At 33.2% G+C, this 23,601-nt stretch overlaps 2 protein-coding genes across 2 annotated transcripts in view; one reads left to right on the forward strand and one right to left on the reverse strand.

The window, feature by feature from the left end:
• Positions 1-2,666: 2,666 nt before the first annotated feature.
• Positions 2,667-5,014, reverse strand: LOC108578926 (TNF receptor-associated factor 6). Its single transcript, XM_017942345.1, has 6 exons — positions 4,997-5,014; positions 4,301-4,360; positions 3,975-4,105; positions 3,574-3,883; positions 3,354-3,499; positions 2,667-3,264 (listed from the first exon to the last, which is right to left on the reverse strand). Exons 2-6 carry the CDS (start codon positions 4,355-4,357, stop codon positions 2,667-2,669), a joined length of 1,242 nt encoding a protein of 413 aa, XP_017797834.1. The 5' UTR covers positions 4,358-4,360; positions 4,997-5,014.
• Positions 5,015-14,666: 9,652 nt separating this feature from the next.
• Positions 14,667-23,601, forward strand: part of LOC108578969 (zinc transporter 1) — a 21,306-nt gene continuing 12,371 nt past the window's right edge. Inside the window, exon 1 of the mRNA XM_017942393.1 lies at positions 14,667-14,726. The gene's annotated coding sequence lies outside the window, so the exon portion shown is untranslated. The remainder of the gene's footprint in view (positions 14,727-23,601) is intronic.

Below are 23,601 nucleotides of genomic sequence, written 5' to 3' on the forward strand. Positions count from 1 at the left end.
GGGCGGAGTTTTCCCGCCCACACCGGCCAAAGAGGTTTGGCCCCTCTGGCCCCGTGGACTTAGTTTCACGGGCCGGAGGGGGACCAAGGGAAGTCGCAGCCGGCTGGATGGGGGCCCAGTCGGCATTGCACGCGATTCCGAAAGGGCGGGTCGGAGCGGGGCACTACTCCCCTGCCCCGGCGAAGTTACAGGAGTACAAGGGAGGGGCCGTTTCGATCGGGTCGAAAGACAATGGCGCGGGGAGGTGCTCAGAAGAATACGAAAGTGTACCGGGGTCCTCCCCGTCCGCCCGACGAGGGTAGCTGTGGGGGTTTTAGCCAGTGACAGTCCGGCACTACCCCGCCTCCCACGTTCGGAGAGGGAGTGGGGTGGGGTGTTCAAGAGGATTTCCCCCACGTAAAAAAGAAAAGGAAGCTGAAATTTAGGTATTAGGTGTAAATAATCGCGTAAAAGCGCACGATACCAAACAGAATACAGTAAAGTTTTCCGCTTTGTTGTTATTAGAGCTCCCTTCACACTGTCCACTCGCTGTTCTTACGCCTAGCTACACGTTATTTTTACTCCTATGTTATCTTTCTCGGAGTCAGTCAAATATGCAACGTGTGTAATGTAATGCGCGACACGGTTCTTTTGATGAGAGTTCACGACTTGACAGTTTATAATGCAATAATATAACTTTTTTAATTTTACTTTTTTCTAACTGAAAATTTGTTTAGCATATTGGTGAAATTTTTTTAATTAAAATGAGATCAAATATGATATAATTTGAACCACATTTACTTATGTAATACTTATTGTATATGTAACTCATTTTACTTCATGATCGCTTTGATTACATTATAAAAATGAGTTGAAATAAGAATAGTATAGTATTTCTAATACACTATGAATTAGAAAAGTGTAAAGTAGTACAATAGAACCGAAGGGAATTTATTTATTATATTTTCAGCGTCAAAATTAGCCTAAAAATGTAATACACAAAATATATTTCATTTTTCTCTCACACTCACACTCTCTACCGTAAAGTAGTACAGTATTTTATATTAAATTATTTTTACAATGAGGTGACATGTACATAAATATGTAATAGACTTCACACACAAAAGGTTTTGGATTATTTAAAGTGATTGAAACATTTTCTATTAAATTTTCAATTTTTTACAAGACTGCGATCGCGTTGTCTAAGCGTCGTTCGCAAAAGTACATCTCCGATGGTCCTGTAAATAATGGCATCACGTTTTTGTAATTTATCAGAAGCTTGTAGCAAAGGTATATTTTGATAAAAATTACCTATTTTAGCTCAGCAATTTCTTTGGAAGTTTTAAAAATTTTTTCAATGTTTTTTTTTTATTGTTCACAACTCTTCTATTATGTATTTTTGAGCAAAATGATTTTTTGATTCCTTGACTCAGAAATATCTGGAGCCCAGAGTAGTGTCAGCGCAAAATTATTCAATCGCTTCTCTGTTATTACAAATAACCAAATGGTGTCTCTTCCCTCACAGTGTCCACCAAACGGTGTCTCTCCCTCCACATTCGACGGACAATGTATACAGATATTTAATGTATTTTTCTAGCAATTCGTTTCCGTAATTCATCCAAAGTGATATACATATTACGAAATTAAATTAATCAGTCAATAAGTATTAATAAGTACTTTTTCATACAGAAAAAGTTAAAAATAAAAACGCTGGTGTTTTTGGTTGCATCGACTCTTGTTTAATCCTTCTCTATTATTCGTTGTCCTTGTCTTTGTTTGGCAAACTACAAAAGCGGGCTGCGAGGCTCGAAAACAGTATCTCCTCTACCTAAACTGTCCCTATTCCGGTCCGTGTAGCTCCCGACGTCACCCTTTCGTCGAATCGTCCACATAACCCTAACCGCAGGTTCCTTGTGTTAGCCTTACACCGGTTCATCTGACTCTCCAAGTTATAATCTCACTCTAACCACTAGATAGGTCCAGATAAAATACTCCTGCTCCGTGTATCAGGCATCGCAGGGCGTAACAAAACAATACATGTGCTATTTGCTACTAAATAATTTTATTCGCATTGTAAACATTTGTAATTATATTAAAACACAAAATTAACAAGGTAGCTTTTATCACATCATAGGACGGAGTGCATTCTTTTACACTGTATACATATAATATACAAGTTACATGTAAAGTAAAATGAAAATTGTACTAATATAAAAATGCAATAATTCTTTTTAATAAAATAAATTAAATAATTTTTTTTGTATAAAATGTCAATTGTTACTTATATAATGCAACGTATTATTCTAAAATATTAATAACTATTCTCAAGAAGAAATAAGAAAATATTTTATCACTTTTCAGAAAGTAAAGTTATAAAATGTGAGTAAAAGTTTAAAGTGATAATTTATGCCTTACAACAAAAAACCTTATTCAACCAAAAAAGCCGAAAATTTTCCATTTTTGCAAAGTATACTAGTTTATAATATTGTACAAAAATAGATTGAGGATATATAGTAAGACTTGATAAATATAGTCTCGAGTACATACTTAGTATGTACTTATCCTTTTCTGCAAAAACGCAGATTTGTAGTAAAGTAAAATGTAAAATATAAAAATTTAAACATTATATAACTGAAATATACTGATTTAAAAAAAAATATTTAACTAATATTACTAACACTTTTGAACTATATTTGTGAACTAAATCTATCATAAACACGAACTTCTATCCTAAAAATCAAACAATCATTTTGCAAAAAATCAGGTAAATCTTGTATTCGCACTAATTCTGTGTAACCAAAACTGCGCTTATTCAATTCACATACTGGTTTCCTAAAAGCTTCAAGATCTGGTCTTGATGAAGTTATTTCGCGTATATCTTTTTTCCAGTCATGTGGATGTACCAAAATAAAATACATTGTTCCATTAAATGGCCAATCCAAACCATCATCATTTTCTGATTTCATTATATGTAGAAGTAGTGATAAATATTCAGGATCTTTAGAAGATACATTAATTCTAGCACAAATCTTGTAACCATTAGGACTAGTATAAAAACCAGGACTATAAAACATTTTTAATGAATCATTCATCATACTTTCAAGTTTTTCGTGAAAAGATTGTAGTCTCCAAATATAAACACCATTACAACTACGTAAAAACATTTCATCTTGATTAAATTGAAGAGAAGTTTGTAAAGTTGTAAGTTGAGTTTTTTGATTGGAAACTGCTATAGACAGTTCTCTGTTTTGTTGTTCTAATATTACTATTCTTTCATATAGATTCCTAAAAGAAATATATAATTTAATTACAAAATAATTACAAAAATTTTATGAAAATGTTTTATATAATGAAATGCAACTAATAAAATTTACTTTAACAATTGTTGCCATTCTAATGATGGCTCATTTTTTTCTAGAGAAGCATTTTTTGGTGGAGGATCCCACAATTTAGATTCTGCAGTTATTGCATTAGTCTGATTTCGTGAGATAGATAGTTGTGGTAATGCCTTTAGCACCAACTACAAAGTAAATAAGAAATAATTTCTTTTACACTGTAGTTAAACCTAATTGTATCAAATAAAACTAAACTAACGGTTAAATGAAGGTTTGTGTTTTTTTCTAAATGGGCATGTAAATCTTCTTCTGTTTGAAAACTTCCCATACAACCAACATTTTTAAAGAGACAGTTCACATTTCGTGAACTTGAAAGACTTCCATTATGTATACACTGGTTTATATGTGCTTCCATATCCACTGGTGATAGTTTAACCTCACAGCCAAATTGTTGGTAAGGACAAGGCATACGTTGTTGTGATATCTCTCTGCTAGTATACAAGTCTCTGAATAAATCGCCTTCAGATTTTAAGGGTTTGCTATCAATTGGACAGCAAGCTCCTTCCTTTCTATAAAAAAAAAATTAAATTCGCACACATAGGTCATATATGCAATAGATTATATGTATTTGTTAATTTAACATCATGAAATATAACTTACTGAAGCCAAGTGTATATACATTGCGAACAGAACTTATGACCACAAGATGTTAAAACTGGATCGTGTAGCCAAGTTAAACAAATAGGACACTCGAATCTAGGCTCAAGGTATTCTTTCATACCATCACCACACTGTATGTAATGATTGAGTTACCAGATAAACAAAAAATAGCAAGTGTGTTAACACAAAATGTAAAGTAAAGCTTTGGGAAGTATATTGCAAATGCAATGCAACAAATTCAGTTTTAATAGTACAGAAAGGAATGAAATTAACATAGTAACATTAGTATCTACAGTTTTGAATTTGATAAAAATACACATACGTACAAGAATATTTTCTTCTGCAATTTTAACATGATCTTTAACATTGTCCGATTTGGCCATTATCTGTGAGAATTCATAATTTCTAACATATAACTAGTTCTTCCATTATGTTGTCATATAGATGTAACACAGTTAAGAAAAACTGATATTTTTGTGCAAATAAGTTACTATTAGGAACTTTGTGCAAATGATTTAACTTACTTATAATTACAAATAGCAAAATTTGTATAAAAACATTTGCATTGCACAGTAACTTTTATATACACATATTTTAAACAAAAATGTCATTCACAGCTGTACAACTATATGCAAATAAACAACTTTCCAACATAATATTTTAAAAAGTATTTAAAAAATTATACATTGCACACAGATCAAGTTTTGAGTTCACATTACTTTGTTCAAAGCAATAATACTAAAGTAAGGACAGTAGTAAATTTCACAAATATCAATATACTTGTGCACCTAATACATTTAAAATAGTATATAAAACACTAAATTTTCTTCAAAATAAAAATGTATCGTAAACATATTTTGTCATTTGTATAACAACGGTACAATAATACAATATGTGTGTATATATTTATTATTAACTTAAATCTATTGTATATCTATAACTGAGAAAAACTTATGTACTTATGTTTCATTTTTATAAGAAATATTTTGCAATTAGGATTCCATCAAAATATTTATACTCACGTCACAAACGATGTACAGAATAACATACAATACATTTTTTTTATCTACGTCACGGGGGTTTCAGAGCCCCCTTACCATTTTCGTATCACTTCCAACGTTACCGATTCAGCATAAAATAAGATTACAACATCAGGAGTGGTTGGAATTAGAACTAAATGTAACAATGAACTTACAAATAAAGTATAGGACAGGATATAGTATAATCGTACTCCAAGCATAGAATTCTAATATACATATACTATAGACTTCTGCATGTATAATAGATGTATACATTAGGTTGATCAGAAAATTCTATCGTTTTATTTTTAAAGAAAGTAAACTAAGGTTTTTTCAATAAAACTTTTACCAATTACTTTCTGATATAATATTTATCGTTACTTATAATTATCTTCCAAATATCTCATTCTTGTGATTAAAATATTCTGCCAATATGTTCGCAAATTGATTTTCAACGTTAAAGTTTCTTTTTATTAAGGAATTGTCGAAAAAATTTATTAGGTCGCAGTGAGATGATGCAAAATTAAAATTACATGACAGATGACATATTATTTTTTATACTATTTTAACTTGTACTGAATCCTTCAAGATGCGTAAGAATACTTTTCCCTTTTTACTTGCTAATTCCATTGGACCAGGTCAATGAATATCTTTCACTATTGGTGACTGTCTTTTACAATGTTGTTTTATTCCAACTTGGTCCAATTAATATAATTTCGTACAATAGTTGTTCTGTCAGTACATGTTCCATTGCCGAGGCTAAAACTTTTATTCAAAATTTTTTGGACCATGCGTGCAGATCCAGTATTTGTTCGAAAAACCTAATACATACATACATATAAATTTTCAGTTGCCTCTGTTTCTCTCAGGTTTCCCTATGTTGCTTTTGTACAAAATATAATGCCAAAAAGGCGCTTTATCATATAAGACGTTTATTGAATAAATTACTAAACTCAAATAATTTTTCCGGAAACATTGGAACTTTCTGTCATTTATCGAAATCTTTGAACGGAATTGCAAATATGCACGAGAAAACTGATGGCAAAACTTTTCGCGAACAAACAGTTGATAGGGACGATAATTGTGAGCAGAAATTATTATACTGTTAATTTTTTCTGACTTTGGCATGTCCTAACCGCATAAAAAAATTATCATCTCCGAAATTACAAATGATTTTTTTATCCTTTTACTTAGAGGAGATTGAGCTTCCTAAATAATCACTTTTTAATACAAAAGTCTATTTTTGCTATTCGAAAAGTGCAAATATATGTACAGTGACTATTATTAATATTCGCACACTCTTTAGAACAGTATAATTTTTTTTAAATTAGGCCAAATGACGAGTTTTTTTTTTTAATTTGAGAAGTTTGAGTTTACTAGATGACGTGTGCAAAATTTTGAAAAAATTGTAATTGGTGGGAATCGCGAAGAAAATTGTAAAGGTCACTTTTTACAACTCTTTTATCTGAGCTTGTAATGAATTTTTAAAACGTACATTTTGTAGATTTATGTCAATTATAGACATGCTGAAGATTTCATCGAAATCGGTTGATTCGGAAACAAGTGACAGGCATCGAAAGGAAATCTTTAGATTTATTACAGTTATAGGCCAAAAAGTCGTGAAAAACTACGATTTGCACAACCTTTAGCCCTTTGTAGCTCTTAGCGACACAGTGTCCACGATAAGGTGGTCGTGACAGGGGAATTAAACAACGAAACTTTAGGAGGAATCTGGCATCTATTAGTTTCCGATATTTTGGCGTAAGAGGTGTCGCTGTTAGAAAGTAAAATGATTATTTCGAACAGAGCACATCAAACCGCTAGATAAAAACACCAGTCGAGAGAAGGACCTGTTTCCTCTCTCTGTTCTCCAGAATAATCTATTCTTGAACTGATGCTGGAGTCCATAAACAGATCGCAGGCACAGCCACAGCGTCAGCATTGTGTAAATGCCAATTGGTCACGATCACGCGAATTTACCGATTTTACCACGAAATTGACCGTACCGAATTGCACGAGCTTTTACTGGTTTTAATGGAGGGCGAACCATTTTGGATTGTACGCTCGTCGACATGGAGAACCTGATGCAACTCAATAAACCGGAGTCGTGAGTATCAAATTTGTCGCTTTACACGTTTAATCGGGTCAATATTGTCTTGTGAATGCGACTTTTAGTTAAAAGTGGAAATGCGAGTTTTACAATTTTATTATACATAAAATCATGTGAAAAGTGTTTATTTACTATTGTTACGTCACATTCTGTAAGTGTACATTAAAATCCCGAATTTTCGTAACAAATCTTTTTTGCTGTTTGTAAATTACTTCCGTTTTGGAATTACTGATTGTAAATTACTACCGATACAAATGTACTATAGAAGTCTCCTATTAATATTAATGTAACATATCAATTAATGCAATTCATTTGTAGTTATTGTATAATTTTGCAGGAAACTTTTGCTGGTTGAGATCTTCATGACCCCAAATTTTAAATGACGTTACATTATTCATACATTTCTGTACTAATTGACATCCTTCAATGCAATACACGTATATGTAATAATATCTCATTTTACTAGGACGAAGGAAAGATGGTAATGAAATAATTGGTATTCGTTGTTGAAAATAATACCTTTTCGTGAAATTGCAATAATATATTATAACGTTTACAGTATTTGAATAATAATTTTATTGTATTATACTATGATAATGTGACAACTTTATCGTATATTATACATTGCGCAACACACAAATATACGATAAATATCGGTACGTTTTATGTTACATGTACGAATTGAAATTGATATTTTTAAACTATATTCTAATCACAGCTCACGATGTTTGCATTTGATAAGATCTTTATCGCAAGAAATGCATTTGTAAATTAACACGCGTTGTGTAATGAGTAGATATGCAGTGTCACTGGTATTGTGATATTTTTCGAAGGTTGTCGATTCGAATTCATATATGTGCAAGTTTTATTTTATGATCGAAAGACTAAAAAAGATAATTTTTAAGTAAAATCAAATAAAAGCTCAAGTTTAATGAAAATAAATTATGACAATTTACGTTAGATAAATTATAAACTAACACTTTAAAAGAGTTAAAAATAAGGTGATTTGTATATGTTACCATAAAATTTGGTTAACTCGATTGTTTCGTTATTTCAACGAAATCATGCGAATAAGTGTGCAGTACTCGTATTTTTTTAATCGTAATGATGGAAGTAACTGTGAAAAAGAAAATAACACTGTGCGTGTTAATATGAAATAACGTAACATGATTGGTAGTAGACCGAGCATATAGAGCATAGTATTGTAAGATCGACGTTGGTAGTAGCAAAATAAAACGATATCAAGAGCTGATAGAACTTTGTCAACAAAACGACTACACATGTGTAGATACTTGAATCCGCATCGATATGCCGGTATTTTCTCGAAATTGTGTCGGAAAGATTGTACAGGGCAAGAAAGGTTTACATTTTGGAAAGTTTTTGCTAAATTTAATTTTTACGCGTCTCTTGTAAGGAAAAGCAATGAACTGGCGCGTATTTAATAGTAAAGACTTTATTCGCTGAGGTATGGGTTGACTTGTTTAGAACGTCACCGTTCGACTTTCTAAGCAAGACTGGCTTTCCGGCTAGGAAAGCCCCTTTGATAAGAATCCCACACTACCTCGCCTCTCCACTCCAGGAGAGACGAGGTGTCTTTGGAAGAGTTCCCCCATATAAAAAAAAAAAAAAACTTAGACTTACTTAAACATGTGAAAGTATTTGGAAATGCATATAATGACCATTTAATGAATAAAGTATGTCGATTATGCCAGTCTGCGTTCGAAAGGTTATGAGATATCGGTTTATAATTTTTTTAAGTATGATACACCTCTCAAAAGAATCTGAAAAAATTATACATTAATAACAATAACAGTCTGCTAAAACTGTAGAAAAATGAACATGGTCATACGAAAAACTAAAATAATAATATAAACGAACATCGGTTTTTGATTTTTCTAGGTGCCGTCCCCCACTTCGAAAAATCTGGAAAAATTACACGTTAATATCCATAACAAGACACTAATACTGTAAAAATATAAACGTGGTAATTTGATAATTTCAATATAAAAACAACATTTATAAACTTTCCGAATTTTTTAAAACTCGATTTTGCAGTGAACAATTCTGAAAAAATTCACAGACATGGATGCCATTGGGTAGCACATGCATGATTTTTTTCATAAGTTTTCATCGAGCAGAACAAGAGAAATGGAGCTTGAACTGTAAATTGCGTTTCACCCTGTAACTACCCTAGTAGTAGGGGTACCAGCTTGATACTTGACGGAAAGGATTTTCTTCGAGTGGTCTATCGAATGATATGCACCAAGATCAATTCGGTTTGGGGGCACTTTTACCATGCTTATTCGGCTAGGCCCTTTACAAATCGTCTATAAATGGTAAAGTATGGTACTATAATAGGTAAATAAAAGTGGTTTTAAATAGTGAGTAAGTGTGTAAGAAATGACAATATAAAATTTATAATAGCCCAATAAAACGACATTTCGAGTGACACTTTGTTCATGTGAATTCATTAAAGAAAAAATGCGTTGCTGTTTTTATAAAGTATTTTGTAAACTATTTGAAATTACCTTAAAAGGTGAAAATTAGATATTACAAAATCACAGAAATGAAGAAATAGTTCTTTTAAATTTAATTTCACAAAACAAATATGAATCATCGACGTATCGAAGTAACTTATACCGATTTCCTCTTAAGTTTGTAATTCACGAATTCGTTAGACAAGGTGTTTCATAAATGCATGTCGATACTTCGGGGGGTAAATCTGCACGTTAAAACCAGTAAAAAGTGTCATATGGACATACACTATCGGCCAAAAGTTTGGAATCACCTGCCAATTTATATTAATATGGAATCTGCTACTAATTCTTTATCGATTTGAAATTGATGTTGCGGAGATCAATAGCACTTTATCTCATTTCGATTGATTTGAATAATAAAAAATTCGTTGGAAAATTATTATAAATGCTAACATTTTTAGGGAATTTATTATGCAACTTGCAATGCACAGTGATTCCAAACATTTGGCCGGTAGTGTATGTCCTATACAGGGTGTCCCGTAACTCCTCGAACACCCGGAAATGGGGGGTTGCTGGGGTGACTCTGAACAACTTTTTCCTTTACCAAAATGTTGGTTGAAGCTTCGTTTTTGAATTATTAACGAAAAACACTGGCCAATCAGAGCGCGCGTAGAGCCCGCGCCCAGGCACGGTGTATAAATTTTTGAAAAAACTGCAATTAGTCGGAATCGTGAAGAAAATAGCAAAGGTCTGAAAACAGCCTCTGTTCTTCGCCCCTGAGCGCGGGCTCTACGCGCGCTCTGATTGGCCAGTGTTTTTCGTTAATAATTCAAAAACGAAGCTTCAAACTGTATTTTGGAAAAGGAAAAAATTGTTCAGAGTCACTCCAGCAACCCCCCATTTCCGGGTGTTCGAGGAGTTACGGTACACCCTGTATATGTGCCTTAGTTTTCGAGTTATACAGTATGTCCGTTTTATCTCAGAACACGGAAGTATCTTGAAAACTACGAATGATACAAAAAAATATTTCAGACGAAAGTTGTAGGGTATAGATGGCAACATATTGTTCCGATAGTTTTTTGATTTTGCAATGACCTTGAAAAGCCCTATAAATGTCACGTTTAAGTTTTCAAATGGGAACGTATACTTTTGATGCCCAAAGTTTCATCTGCTTTATACCGATCGACATTATTTATTAACATTAGATAAGGTCTCGATGTATGTACTAAGGCGTACAGTAGCGTGTGTTGAGGCACGAGGTGGGCACTTCGAACATTTTCTTTAATCATCCATAACTCCAAAACTAAGGTATATCGGACATATGTATATACATGTGACATTTTTTACTTGTTTCAGTATGTAGATTTACCACCATTTATGAAACACCCTGTATAAGGTAATTTCTTTACAGCTTTACGATCTGTTTATTTCATCATTATATCCCGTTATGGTCCACCAAGTCGACACGATATTTCTAGTAGATTTAGTCGGAGAAATCTTTATTGACACTTCTTTTAATAAAGAATTATTTCCATAACAATACGTGAGAAAAATAAAAATATTTTTGAATTTCTTAATAATTGAATTTTATATCAAATAATCCATTCCGTGTAACTTAAATGCTTGATGCATAATGGAGTATTTACATCGTTACTCGCAAAAGATAGAAACATTCGTTTAACGTGAATTAAACAACGTTATTAGCATACATATGTAATATTTATAGATACATTTGTAAACATTATTAGTACACAATAACGACGCTATATGGGTACGAATTACGTATAAATAGGAAGTGTTCAGAAAACTTGGTGTCTATTCAAAGAATTTTTTCGGTAAGTGCTTCTTCATTCTTATCTTCTCATTCTGATAACAATATGCTATTTTACGTTTAACGTGGTAACGTGCAGCAGCATAAGTTGAAAGTACTACTTCCTTTCACTCATCTGACAAGAAATAGCAGAACAAAATGTTTGTTCCAATTATTTCGGTTTCACTGGATTCGGTTTCACTTTGTGACACTTGAAAGTAAAATTACTTTCGCTATTTATATTTCAAACAGCTTTTGCAATTGTTTGTAATATCTTTGCTGAATAATTCTGGTCGTTGATTAGCACATAATAAACCAGAAGTTGGTTATTTTCAATACTGTTTACATTTAATAGATTACGTGTGCAAATATTATTAAACCCTTCCGGATATTCCGATCGAGCTCTTCCCACAAAAATTCTATCGGGTTCAAATCCGGTGATTGTGCTGGCCATGTCATATTCCTCAAGACCCGCTCTGTTTCTTTTTGCAATAAGAACCCTTTACACAATTTAGATGAGTGCTTAGGGTCGTTATCTTGCTGCGTATTTTCTATTTTGATTAGGTCTCCTACTCCAACCGTTGAGAAACATCCCCAGACCATAACTGAACCACCACCATGTTTGACAGTAGGTACAGTACACTCTGGCAACATTTTTCCTTGTACAGATCGGCGAACAAATATCCTTCGGTGCGACCCAAATATTTCGAACTTGGATTCGTCAGTCCAAAGAACCTTACCCCAATCCGTAGGTGTCGTCCGTAGGTGTCCAATTTTTGTGACTTTTTGCCCAATCCAACCGCATTTTACGATTTTTCGACGAAAGCAATGGTTTCCTCACTGCTATACGGCCGTTTAAACCTGCAGCTCTTAGTCGCCTTTTCACCGTGGTCAGAGATATTGGATTCGGTCTACTATCATTAAGTCCTACACGAATTTCCGAGGCCGTTAGTCGTCTGTTTCGTTTGCAAATAATATTTATTCTTACATCTTCAGCTCTCGACGTGATTTTGGGTCTTCCTGACCGTGGTTTGTCTTTCAAACTATGATACTTTCAATTTCCTTGCAATATTCCGCAAAGAATAACCTTCCTTTTTAAGTGTGATAATTGCACTTCGAGTTTCAATACTAATTTCTATTCTTTTTGCCACTTTAAAGTATTAATGTAAAATTTTAGCTGCTGATCACGTTTCAACGCCTTCGTTCACGAGAATAGTGGCAATGTATAACAAATGTCCGATTTATACATTTTCTCGGCCCCCGGACCAGCCAATTGGAATCTAATATTGTAACATTCGACGTTTATTGGTAAACAAAAGAATCGCGAATTCCTATACAAGGCGAAAACAGAGCATCTTTCCCGGCAGTAGAAAAGTTTATTCCGAGCGTTGTCTTAAATTGAGTGTATGAATTACTGAGTGTTTCTTATGGACATAAGAAAATGCTGAAATCTCTTAAAGTATAATTCAACTTGTTAACATCTGATATATTAACGATGGATCATTCCAAAATTTACCGGTATATTCGATTTTGATAGAAATCGGCAAGTGATTCCAAACTTTTGGCCGGTAGTGTATATTCGGGAAAAGAGAGCTGTGTATCATCTTTTTCAAACTGGAACACAATACAGTTGAAGCGAAAATATTGTTCATCTGCTACAATCTACTTTTTAATAGGAAAACTGTTTAAAAAAGTTGATGTATCTAGAACTCAATATAATTATAATATCATTGGTAGAAAATTTATCAACTTTAAAAATCCGCATTTTTATTAATGTTATAAGATGTGTTCAGATGATGCGTATCGTAACTATGTAAAGTGTACTTTTCGTTTCGACGTAACTTTAAAAATAAAATTAATCTGGTGAGTGGTGTCGAAAAGATTTATTAATGAAAATTTTATATACAGATGAGTAGTAATTAACGTGAAAAACTCTCCAGTAGCAAATCCAATAGCAAAAAATATAAGTCATATTCGCCAGTGCATGTGTTACAGAAATGATCTTTCATGAGATTGTCCTTGCACGTGAAATTTCATGTGTAAATATGTTTGTAAAATACTTACAGGTTGGCTATGTGAATTACTCGTGAAAAACAGATTGTATTTATGAAACTTGCTACGAGTTTATTGCTCTTGGTATCGCAAGATTTAAATAAATTTCTACTTCCACTGAAAAACTATGTAATCATCATACCATTTTATTGGTGTACACTACCGGCCAGAAGTTTGGAATCACTGAATCTGTTACTAATTTTTCATAGACTTGATATTGATACTGTGGAGATAAATTGATTGGAACGATACAAAATTCGTTAAAAAATTCTTAAAGCTGCTGACATTTTTCTCGGAATTTTTGTGTAACTTGCAACGCACAGTGATTCCAAACTTTTGGCCGGTAGTGTATACCTATCAAATATTGATTTTAATTAATAGTATTATTAAACTAACATATTCATAAAAGTTAATAATACCGATATTTAAATGGTACTTTCTTATTTTAAATTACTATTTGTTATTTTTTCGTCAAGGTTTACTTACTTTTTGAAAAAAGTGGTGAGAAATCGTGTTTTCAAAGGTATTCCTAAAAATACACGTTAAATTTTATTCGTTCGTAATACAATATTACATTTGTCGTAGATATTTACAAGGCAGTATTGGGCGTTATGCGAATAAATTTTCGCGAATGACGAGTAAATTGGGTTTATTCGTTGTAATGGATAAGGAAATTGGCAAAAGACACAACTAAAATAAGTATCGGGACATTTTCAGTTGTACACACTTCATGTTATTATATTTCACATATACATACCACAATGCGTTATTATATACACCTATAAAACCAATAATTTTTCATTTATAATTTGATCCTATCAGTTATAGATGTTTCCCTTCTGAAAACTTTCTTCTCGCATTTCCTCTGTAACAAGAAATCCGCTATACTCTATACTAAACATGTCTGCAACAACAATTGAATCGAACAGAGAATTAAGTTGAAACTTCCTCTCCTTTTGCCATTCAATAATTAGATATAATTGTTTGCGTCTGGGCTATCAGGAAACTGTCGTTCTTCCAAGTTTGCATGCTGTTGATTATTCGATACTGAAAATGATAATCTCGCGTTATCGGGTACTACACACTTTTGCGATAATTACAATGGACAAAGATATGGTCTAAGTAGCTGCAAGATAGACGTTTTCCTGCTGTTAGGTGTCGTGCGTCCATTTCGTTTCAAATCGGTGAAAATTCAGTGGAAAGAAAACGTTCCTTCTGTGAGATTGACTCGTGGTTGCCACTGTCAACCCGGGAACTTCATTATTTCCTGTAATATAAAACAAGGTTAGTGGGATTAGAAAAAGAAGCTATCTAATGTCACTATTTTTCTAAACTAATTGAAATGCGCATGTTTCGTCTAATCGTATTACGATGTAAATGTTATTCGGAGTTGACGAAGTTACTATAATAGAAGCAGCGAACGTACGATGTGTAATTAAAAAAAAGAAAGTTTCTCCTCCGAGAAATCATCGTTTGCCTCAATTAATCAATTCGTTCGAATGATAAAATATTAAGTAAACGAGTGGAATTTAATATCTTCCACTATTTTTATTGTTTGTTCGTTTCGCCGTGTACAAAGGTCGGTTGGTAACGTGTTGGAGCAAACTTACGCTTCGGCGAAGTCAGCATTAAGACGACAATAATGATCGGAGAAGCGGACATTTTAGAGTTCAAATGCTATTACCGCGACCGGATGTTCGCAACTAACTCTCTGATGGCCCCCACATATAGCGCATGGATCCACAGCGCGTGTGTTCACGGTATTGTCAAGTGTGTTACGGAATAGTGCGCATGTCGTGTTGCTTTAATACACGTCTCTGATGTTGACACGATGATTGATGAGAATGAACGATGAACGACATGTTCGTTGGACAGTGTGAATGTTGTGATGTCCACGTATTCATGGGATTGAAGCTGCTCGAGTATCCGAAATATTTGGGTATGCTGTGTTCATTCGAAATTCGATTTGGAGAGGACCAATTTCAAAAAGTTCAGTAGTACATTTGATCTAAAAGATAAATTGCTGCGTCGAGTGTAAAGTTCTCAAATTGCTTATGAAATACTGCTGTAACGTTTTACTGTGCACTTTGTTAGTAGTTGTACTTTTGTTTTTTACAATAACATTTAGAACCTTGTAAGCATGTAACGAGAATTAGGAAAACTCATTTTAGGAAATACAGTTGAATTCTCAGTTATTAGAGTAGAGTATTTTGGACAAGCTAAGTTCTTTAAATAGATTGAGTTTTTAGAACTATTCGAATCATTCGAACGGATTACGATAAAGCGAAGTGACCGATTAGATATACAGGGTGTCTCAGCTAAGATCGAACATCTACGGAGCTCCTTCATTTCTAATGATATCAGAAATGTTTCAAAAGAGGTGTTATTGTAAATAGAAACATTCTTTTATGAACAACATTTTTCAAATTTTTTTACGGTCACATATTTCTCCGACGGAACTTCTTTTTATTGTATCTTGTAGCACATGTTAAAATGCATTCAAATATGTCCAATTTATGACTTTGAGTTGACCTACAACATTTTTTAGTAATCTTTATTTCAGCCTTTTGGCTTAGAAATAGACCTCGGTCTTTACATTATTGTTTACAGTTCTTCTTTTCCATTTAACTTATTTAATCAGCATCGGTGCTTGGCTGCTCTCACTTTCCTTAATTGTCTAGTACTGCCTACCAAAATTTTAACTTAACCTTAAATTACAAACTACTACATAATAAACTTATAATAAGGAACTATATAAACAAGATTTTACGATCATTAACTAATGTTAACTAATCTATAACTAATCTTTCTTTGGTTCTGTGCTTTCTTTTACTAACTCTATCTTCTGGTGGGTTTCTATATTGGTTATCCATTTCTTCTTTTCTCTTTTTCTTTTTCTATTTTTCTAAGCCAGGCCACCGCCTCCGCTTCTCCTTCTTCCGCCAGGATCCTTTCCATGCTGAGGTCGATTTCGCCCATTTTCCTGCATTGTCTCCAGTGTTCAAACGTTCCTTCCTCTTCCTCACATAGTGGGCATTTTTTCTCTTCTTCTTCTGCCCAAAACTTGTTGGCATTTTCTGTGGATCCACATCTTGCTCTAGCCATTGTTTTTTGCTCTCCATTCCTTCTCCTCTAGTTGACCTACACATAAAAAAAAATAATGAAATTCTGAGACAAAGTTAAGGTGGTAAGTGACCTACTTTTTATGTTACCAATGCTCAAAGTGATGTCTCTCGACGGCGATACACTATCCAAAACGAGAAATCATTGATTGTGATGCTCTTATTGCTTTTGACACGATAGCAGCACAAGCTGTAATTATGTGATTTTTCATGTCGTTCAGAGTGGTGGGATGCTGTCGGTAAACGTCTTCTTTTAATTTTCTCCAAGAAAAAAGTCTAATGGTGTTAATCTAGTGAACGTGCTGACCATGATATACGACCATTACGTCCAATCCAACAGTTTGGAAATGTTCTATTGAGTACTTGAGTAGTTGCTCGTGAATAATGAGCTGGACAATCGTCGTATTGGTACCACATAATCTTACAAACACTTAATGGTACATTTTCTATCAATTGATCTGAATTCCAGATCATCCGAGAAAAACTATGCATACTTTAGTGTTCCGTTAATAAAATAAGGTCCAATAATTTTGTTATTTGAAATGTTACACCAAACATTTACTGTCAATTGTCCTTTCCAATAATGCACCAACCAATAATGCAACCAATAATGCATGTTTCTAGCCTTTCCATGGTTAGTGAAAAATGCTTCATCAGTAAACAGTATTGTTCCGGAGAATGTGGTATCGTTATCAAATTGTTCCAACGCCCGTCGATAAAACAAGGTGGGGTTTTCAAAATCTCTGAAGATTTTGGTAAAGCAACAAGTGGAATACGTGAAATTTTTGTATATACCTTAAGTATACGTCCTATGCAGTTGTCTTAGATTGACGTGCGAATTTTGATTAATAGCAGCAACAACATTTTGTACATTTGCTTCATGCGTAGCACTTTTAGATTTCCGATGGCTTTTGTTTTTCACATTTTCGATTTCGTCAAACTTTTTAATCATATCTGAATAGAATGAAAGAGATGCACAGTTAGGATTGGAAAATCGTTCTCTGTACATTCATATGGGTTATCTCAAGTACAGTTTAGCTTCACCATAAACAAAAATTATATGAATTTGCTCTTGTTTGGAGTATACTTCGTCGTGAACCGCTTACGATTTCTTATAAGCTTTTCTAATAAGCTTTGGAATAGAGTTATTTATAGTACGTTGATAAACATAACTTGATACATTCAGCGCGAAAACATGAAGAATCGCATAATTACAGCTTGTACTGCTATCACGTCAAAAGCAATTAAAAGAGCATCACAATCAATGATTTCTCGTTTTGAGCATTAGTAACAAAAACGAAGGTTCACTTGTCACCCTAATCTCAGAATTTCATTATTTTTCCAATGTTCAAGGTTACCTCAGGGTCATGAATTAAACATATTTCTGTGCATCTTAAAAAAATATGCAAAAAAATTGTCTATCTCCTCTTTTGAAGCTGTTCAAACTCTGAAACATTTCTGATGTCATTGAAAATATAGGAAATATTTAGGTGTTTGGTATGCAGGGTGTGTAATTCTTAATTCTAGACCAGACTATGGTTCTGTTCCAAGTGAAGTTAGAAAAAAATCGTAGAACTAAATTTTACACTGTTTAACAATCTAACATCCTTAACATCAACTGCATATTTCTTTTAGGTAGACCGGAAAGTATTAATTAGAAAAATGAATACTTCGTGAGATATTTCAAATTTTTGACGATACGTATGCTTATTCAAGAATGCTTAATAAGTATATAAAATACCTAATTTGGATTTATCTAAATATTTTTCGTTAATCTGTTACGTTAAACATTGTAGTATATTAGACAAACTTTATAAGATTTACGTTGTAATGTTATCACTCCGAACTAAACAGCATACATGGTTACACGCGAGTCTTTTTCAGGTAGCACTATTTAAATTAACGCTTAAATAAAAAGATAATTAAAATTTTTGTTTAATTAACGAAGGCTAACTGTGAATTAAAGCGGTGTTGTCGTAAAATATTTTACACCGGCAAGAGTAGTCAGATATGATAAATGTAATTATATAGCTAATTAAATTAAAAATACTATTTTACAGTTATTTTATTCTTTATACATATAATGCAATGTTTCGATTTAAGAAATGATTCAATAAGAATAACGATATGAAAAATATCAACTAGGTTAAAATTGTTTATAATTGATCTCGTAATTTGCTCTTACCAGAAATTAATTATTTTTGTAGGCATTATCATCTGAAATTACTATTATTTCAAGAAAATGAATATTTATATAATTTGATATAATATAGTTACAGCAAACAAAAGGTCAAATTTTGATTTTCCACACTTTGCTCGAATTTAAATAGGACTGATTTAAGCGTTCACTGTGTAATTAATTATTTCAAATAAAATTTCATAAAGTCTCCCTTAATAATAAGAAAATATTAATAACAGAAAAGTGACGAACATGTTCTAGAGAAAATAAAGCGTTATTGATGTAAATTGAACATGGATCATCATTAATAGGGTTGCTGAACATTTCAGTTTATCATGTTTTCAATTGTTTGGTTTACTCAGCTCGCTGTGTGTACAAACATGAAAGCAGTAATTTCACGTTGAAGTGTGGGTAAATACATTGTCAGAACGATTACTAAACAGAGTGTCGAAGGTCGGCACGTAAATTAATGATTTGTAAAGACTGGCTATAGTACACTCTGCAATTTTGTATAACTAACCAAAGCCGTAATCCAAACATTACTCGTCAAACGTATCACTCGGACAAAACATAGGTTCAAATGTTTCGTTTCGCATAACACAGTCTGAGTGAATTTTACGTCAGTAACCTTAATGTATATAACAAACTAATAATTATCGCAGATTTTTTCCCCGAGTGCGTCATTGTAATACCGTACTGTCGTCAAACGTAGATAATTAAATAAAAACAGCTTAAACATTTTTATAAAAATAATTAATTGTGATTTAACGAGTGTTTCGTGCAAACGGGCAGAGCAATTGACACAGTTAGAGATAGAGCAAAATTTTGGAAGGCAAATTTTATGCATTTCTGTGTGTGTTCTTTAAATGGATCTATGTAATTTTTCTTGCACAAGTCCATTCCTTGGGTATTCCGCGTATAAAAGTATCAGAGGTAGATGATTGAAAATTAAACAATTCACGAGATATTTTAACTTTCTTAGTAAACTGCACCTTTGAGCATTCTCTTATTTGCATGGCTTTGTTCACGCTTTTAAATAGTTTTTTCAGTTATAAAACCTTTTCTGTGTTTGAAATATTTCTTCACTCGAATCTTAATATTAACATCACCACCTAGTTTTTAGTTACATACTCCGGTTGTTTCTGACAGATAGAGGTATGTTTTACTAAAAACGTTGAAATATTTCGTAAATTGTTTAGTTTTACTTATATAAGAAAAATGATATAGTCCAATTTAAAAGGAGAGTCTAGTTTCAGTTTGCATCAATGCTAAAAAATGCATAAAAGTACTGCACAAACGTAGAATGTATAACACCATTTAATTTTACCTTTCGAAATTTAGTTCTATCTTTAATTTAAAAATACAGCTCCGCCTATTTGCCTGAGACACTTTGTATTTTAAAGACATTCTACATTCATCGTTTAGACTTTTAGTGATACAAAAATGAACTAACTGTATTTAATTATAATATAGAGTCAATTTTCTGCAATTAGTTTAGATTTCTCTATCAGTGATGTCGAATTATTTAAGAACAACGGTGTATTTACTAGTGTTAATGGCTACACCATGACGTGTCACAATTTCAATAGAATTGCTTTCTTTAAATCAGATAAAGCCCCTCTATTTTTGTCAATATAGATTTACGAGCCTAACCTAACGTTTTTCATCACTTTTCCAACTACTTCGTACCGTTAACATTTCTCAGATAAAAGTAGTCGAAAATACACATTTATCATTACCAAGTGAATAACGTTTCGCCAAAATTAAGATAATAATTATGCACTTAATTCAACTTAATGCAACATGAATTAATTTAAAGCAGAAAATGAAATAAACTAAATTCTCTAAAGGAGACAAATATTTAAGTAATAATACAACAGCCTACTATCCATGAGATAACATTAAACATCCACTGGAAAAGTACACGCAAGTATTTGACAAATAACATGCGTAGTAACTTAGTACATAAGCACAATATCAAGAAGTCTTACATTCAGCAGAAAAATTGAAGAAACCCATGAACCCTTTAATAGTAAAATGGACAGCAAAATTCAAAATAAGGTTATACGTTAATCAAAAGAAGCCAAGGACAATTACTCCCAAAAATATTCAGACACTTATAATATATACTTATAAAAAGTATTTATAATATTTTAAATATGATTAATATGAACATTATACTATGAATATTCAAAATGTTCCTTTTTGCTAAGTGTTGGAATATTTGTTTAACATAGTAATCGTATTATGATGTTATATACGACAATGCATTAAACTAGCAACACGTAATCTTAAAGTACAATAAATGACATTTCATAACGAGAATGCATTAACCCAATCTTTTTGTAATTAACCGAAATACATTACTAGAAAGGCAAACTTACACAGGGTGATTCATTTAACTTGACCTTTACTCCTAGACTATTCGCTGTAAAAGTTGCATAATTTCAAGGGGGGCGTATGTTACAATAATTATTTCTTTTTTACATTGTTGTTGCATGAAATTTCGAAGGTCACTATGATTTTTTTAAATACCTATATTTCTTTGCAGAAATTAAAAGAGCATTAAAAGCTGAACAAATAATTATTAAGGTGTAATAGGTCTAAAATAAGTATTTATTGAGATATTTACAATAGATTCTATTGAAATGGAAACAGAAAAACACGCAGAAGCATATTTCCCTATCCGTAAATTCGATTTCAATAGAATAGAAATTCTACTGCAAAATATTTCAACAAATACTCATTTAACACCTATTACACCTTAAGACTTATTCAGCTTTTAATTCTCTTTTAATTTCTATAAATAAGTATAGGGTGTTTCGTTTAAAAAAGTCATGGTGACCTTCAAAACTTCATGTACCCCCTTGAAATTATGTAACTTTAGCTTCATACGCTATTTCGTACAGCGAATAGTTTGCAAGTAATTTCAGATCGTCATGTTAGGTGAATCGTCCTGTATAGTGTCCAAATATTTTGAGGAGTAACTGTACGTGTTTCGAAGCACGTGAAAGAAATGGACTTCTTCGTTCCGGGTTGTCTCGGTTATCAGCCACGCAGGTATCTGTGGAGAGGGGAGCAGACCACAAATACATAATTTTACCTACCTCGAAGCTGGCGGATTACCTCACGTTAAACACGTCAGCGAAAAATAACACAGAAATGACTGTCGAGGTAACTGGCTAATATTAAGATAAATAATCTGTCCTCTGGTCGTTTACGAAGGGATCAAAACAACACATCGTGACCACCTAAAGTAGTAATCTCAGTGATCAACTCGACAATCCGTCCGCCGAATCGTTTCGTTCGCCCTTTTGCACCGTGGGGTACTTAGCCTTTGAAAAAAATACAGCAAGTCTCGTTCGAACAGGAAAGCAGTAGCACTGTCCATTCGCGTCCGTTATCACCACGGTGGAGCGTGCACCGACGGATATAACGCGTCAGAGACATAACAAGCTGTGTGTCCGAGGGGAAAGAAGAGCTCGATCGACTTGATCGAAAACGAAGTGACACTCGGTGGATCGTTCAGTGGGTCCGCGGCGTGTTTTCACGACGGAGTTTTGCCAATCCACGATCCATCCGTGACCGATGATAATCGTATATGGTGTTTTTCCTTTGATATCTCGCGAACGACCACCATATCCGCCGGCTGAACAGTTTGCTATCGCGGTAGATAAGTACTTCTATCACCTATTAACGCGAGGCTTACGGAGATACCGCGGTAGATAAGTACTTTTGTCATTTATTAACGCAACGCTTCTGGAGATACTGCTCGAGAGTGTCACACTTTGCCTGTGATCTGTTTGGGGATGCTCGTGAGGACGTAAACAACGCGCGTACGTTGACGCGTTCAGATAGTAACAAGTGGAGAACATTTTGTGTTGCCGGTAAAAGAAATCGTTAATATCGAATAATACTCGTTGCTTATCAAAATTACCATAGGAAATATTTTACGAATATTCCCAAGTAAAGATACTGTGGAAATTTTCACATTTTATGTGGATAACAGCGATCCGCAGAAATTCATTTTTACGCTATGGGTTATTAATGTGGTAATCTGTTCTGTGTGAGCGGTGTAATAATTTCGAATACCATACGTGAGTTTTTAAGTGATCGTAACGTTTACTTCCGATGTGAATTGCGAATGAATTTTTCTGAGATTTCCAAATGTGTTTCTGAGTTGATGATTTAACATGTGACGTTTTCTTTTTTTTTTACGTTAACATGTTTTTTAAAGGAATTAGACGCGGTGTACAGTTGTAACGCAACTCGTTATAAATTCATGCACTTCATGCTTCATAAATTTATGACAGTCCGCTTGAACAATGTTTTTGTTATTGTTCCTCGTGTGGTACTATTGTGATTATGGGTAACATCCTCTAGTATCAGCCTGTTACGTCAACGTACTGTGTTTGGAACGTTGGTTTTATATGAGGGGCTTCTGCATAGAAGCTGATTGAATTCGTAATAGGTACAATTTCTTTGTTGTTACGTATTTTGTAATCGCGTACCTTTTTTCGGGAGATTTACAAATGCTTTTGGAATAAAGTCAGTTTTTCAATGATTCTCCGTATCAATGAAGGGTTTAGGTACATTTGTATTTATCTTCCGGAACAAATAAACCAGACAAGCCAGTTATAAAGGAATCATAGATTACCTCTAATTACATAATTCGTGTGCCTGTTAAGGTTGAAAGCTGCACGTGTCGCTGAATCTTCATTTACAATAGTTTTTTCTAGTAATGAACTTGAAATTGAAAACTTCAGAGCTAACTAAATTACCTCTATAAATTTTATATCTACTAGAAAAAGAGAAGAGTCAATAATTGCTCTGAAAATAATTACTAGTTTCGATAATA

This window comes from Habropoda laboriosa, unplaced genomic scaffold, assembly GCF_001263275.1.
Source record: "Habropoda laboriosa isolate 0110345459 unplaced genomic scaffold, ASM126327v1 scaffold30, whole genome shotgun sequence".
NCBI classification, from domain to species: domain Eukaryota; kingdom Metazoa; phylum Arthropoda; class Insecta; order Hymenoptera; family Apidae; genus Habropoda; species Habropoda laboriosa.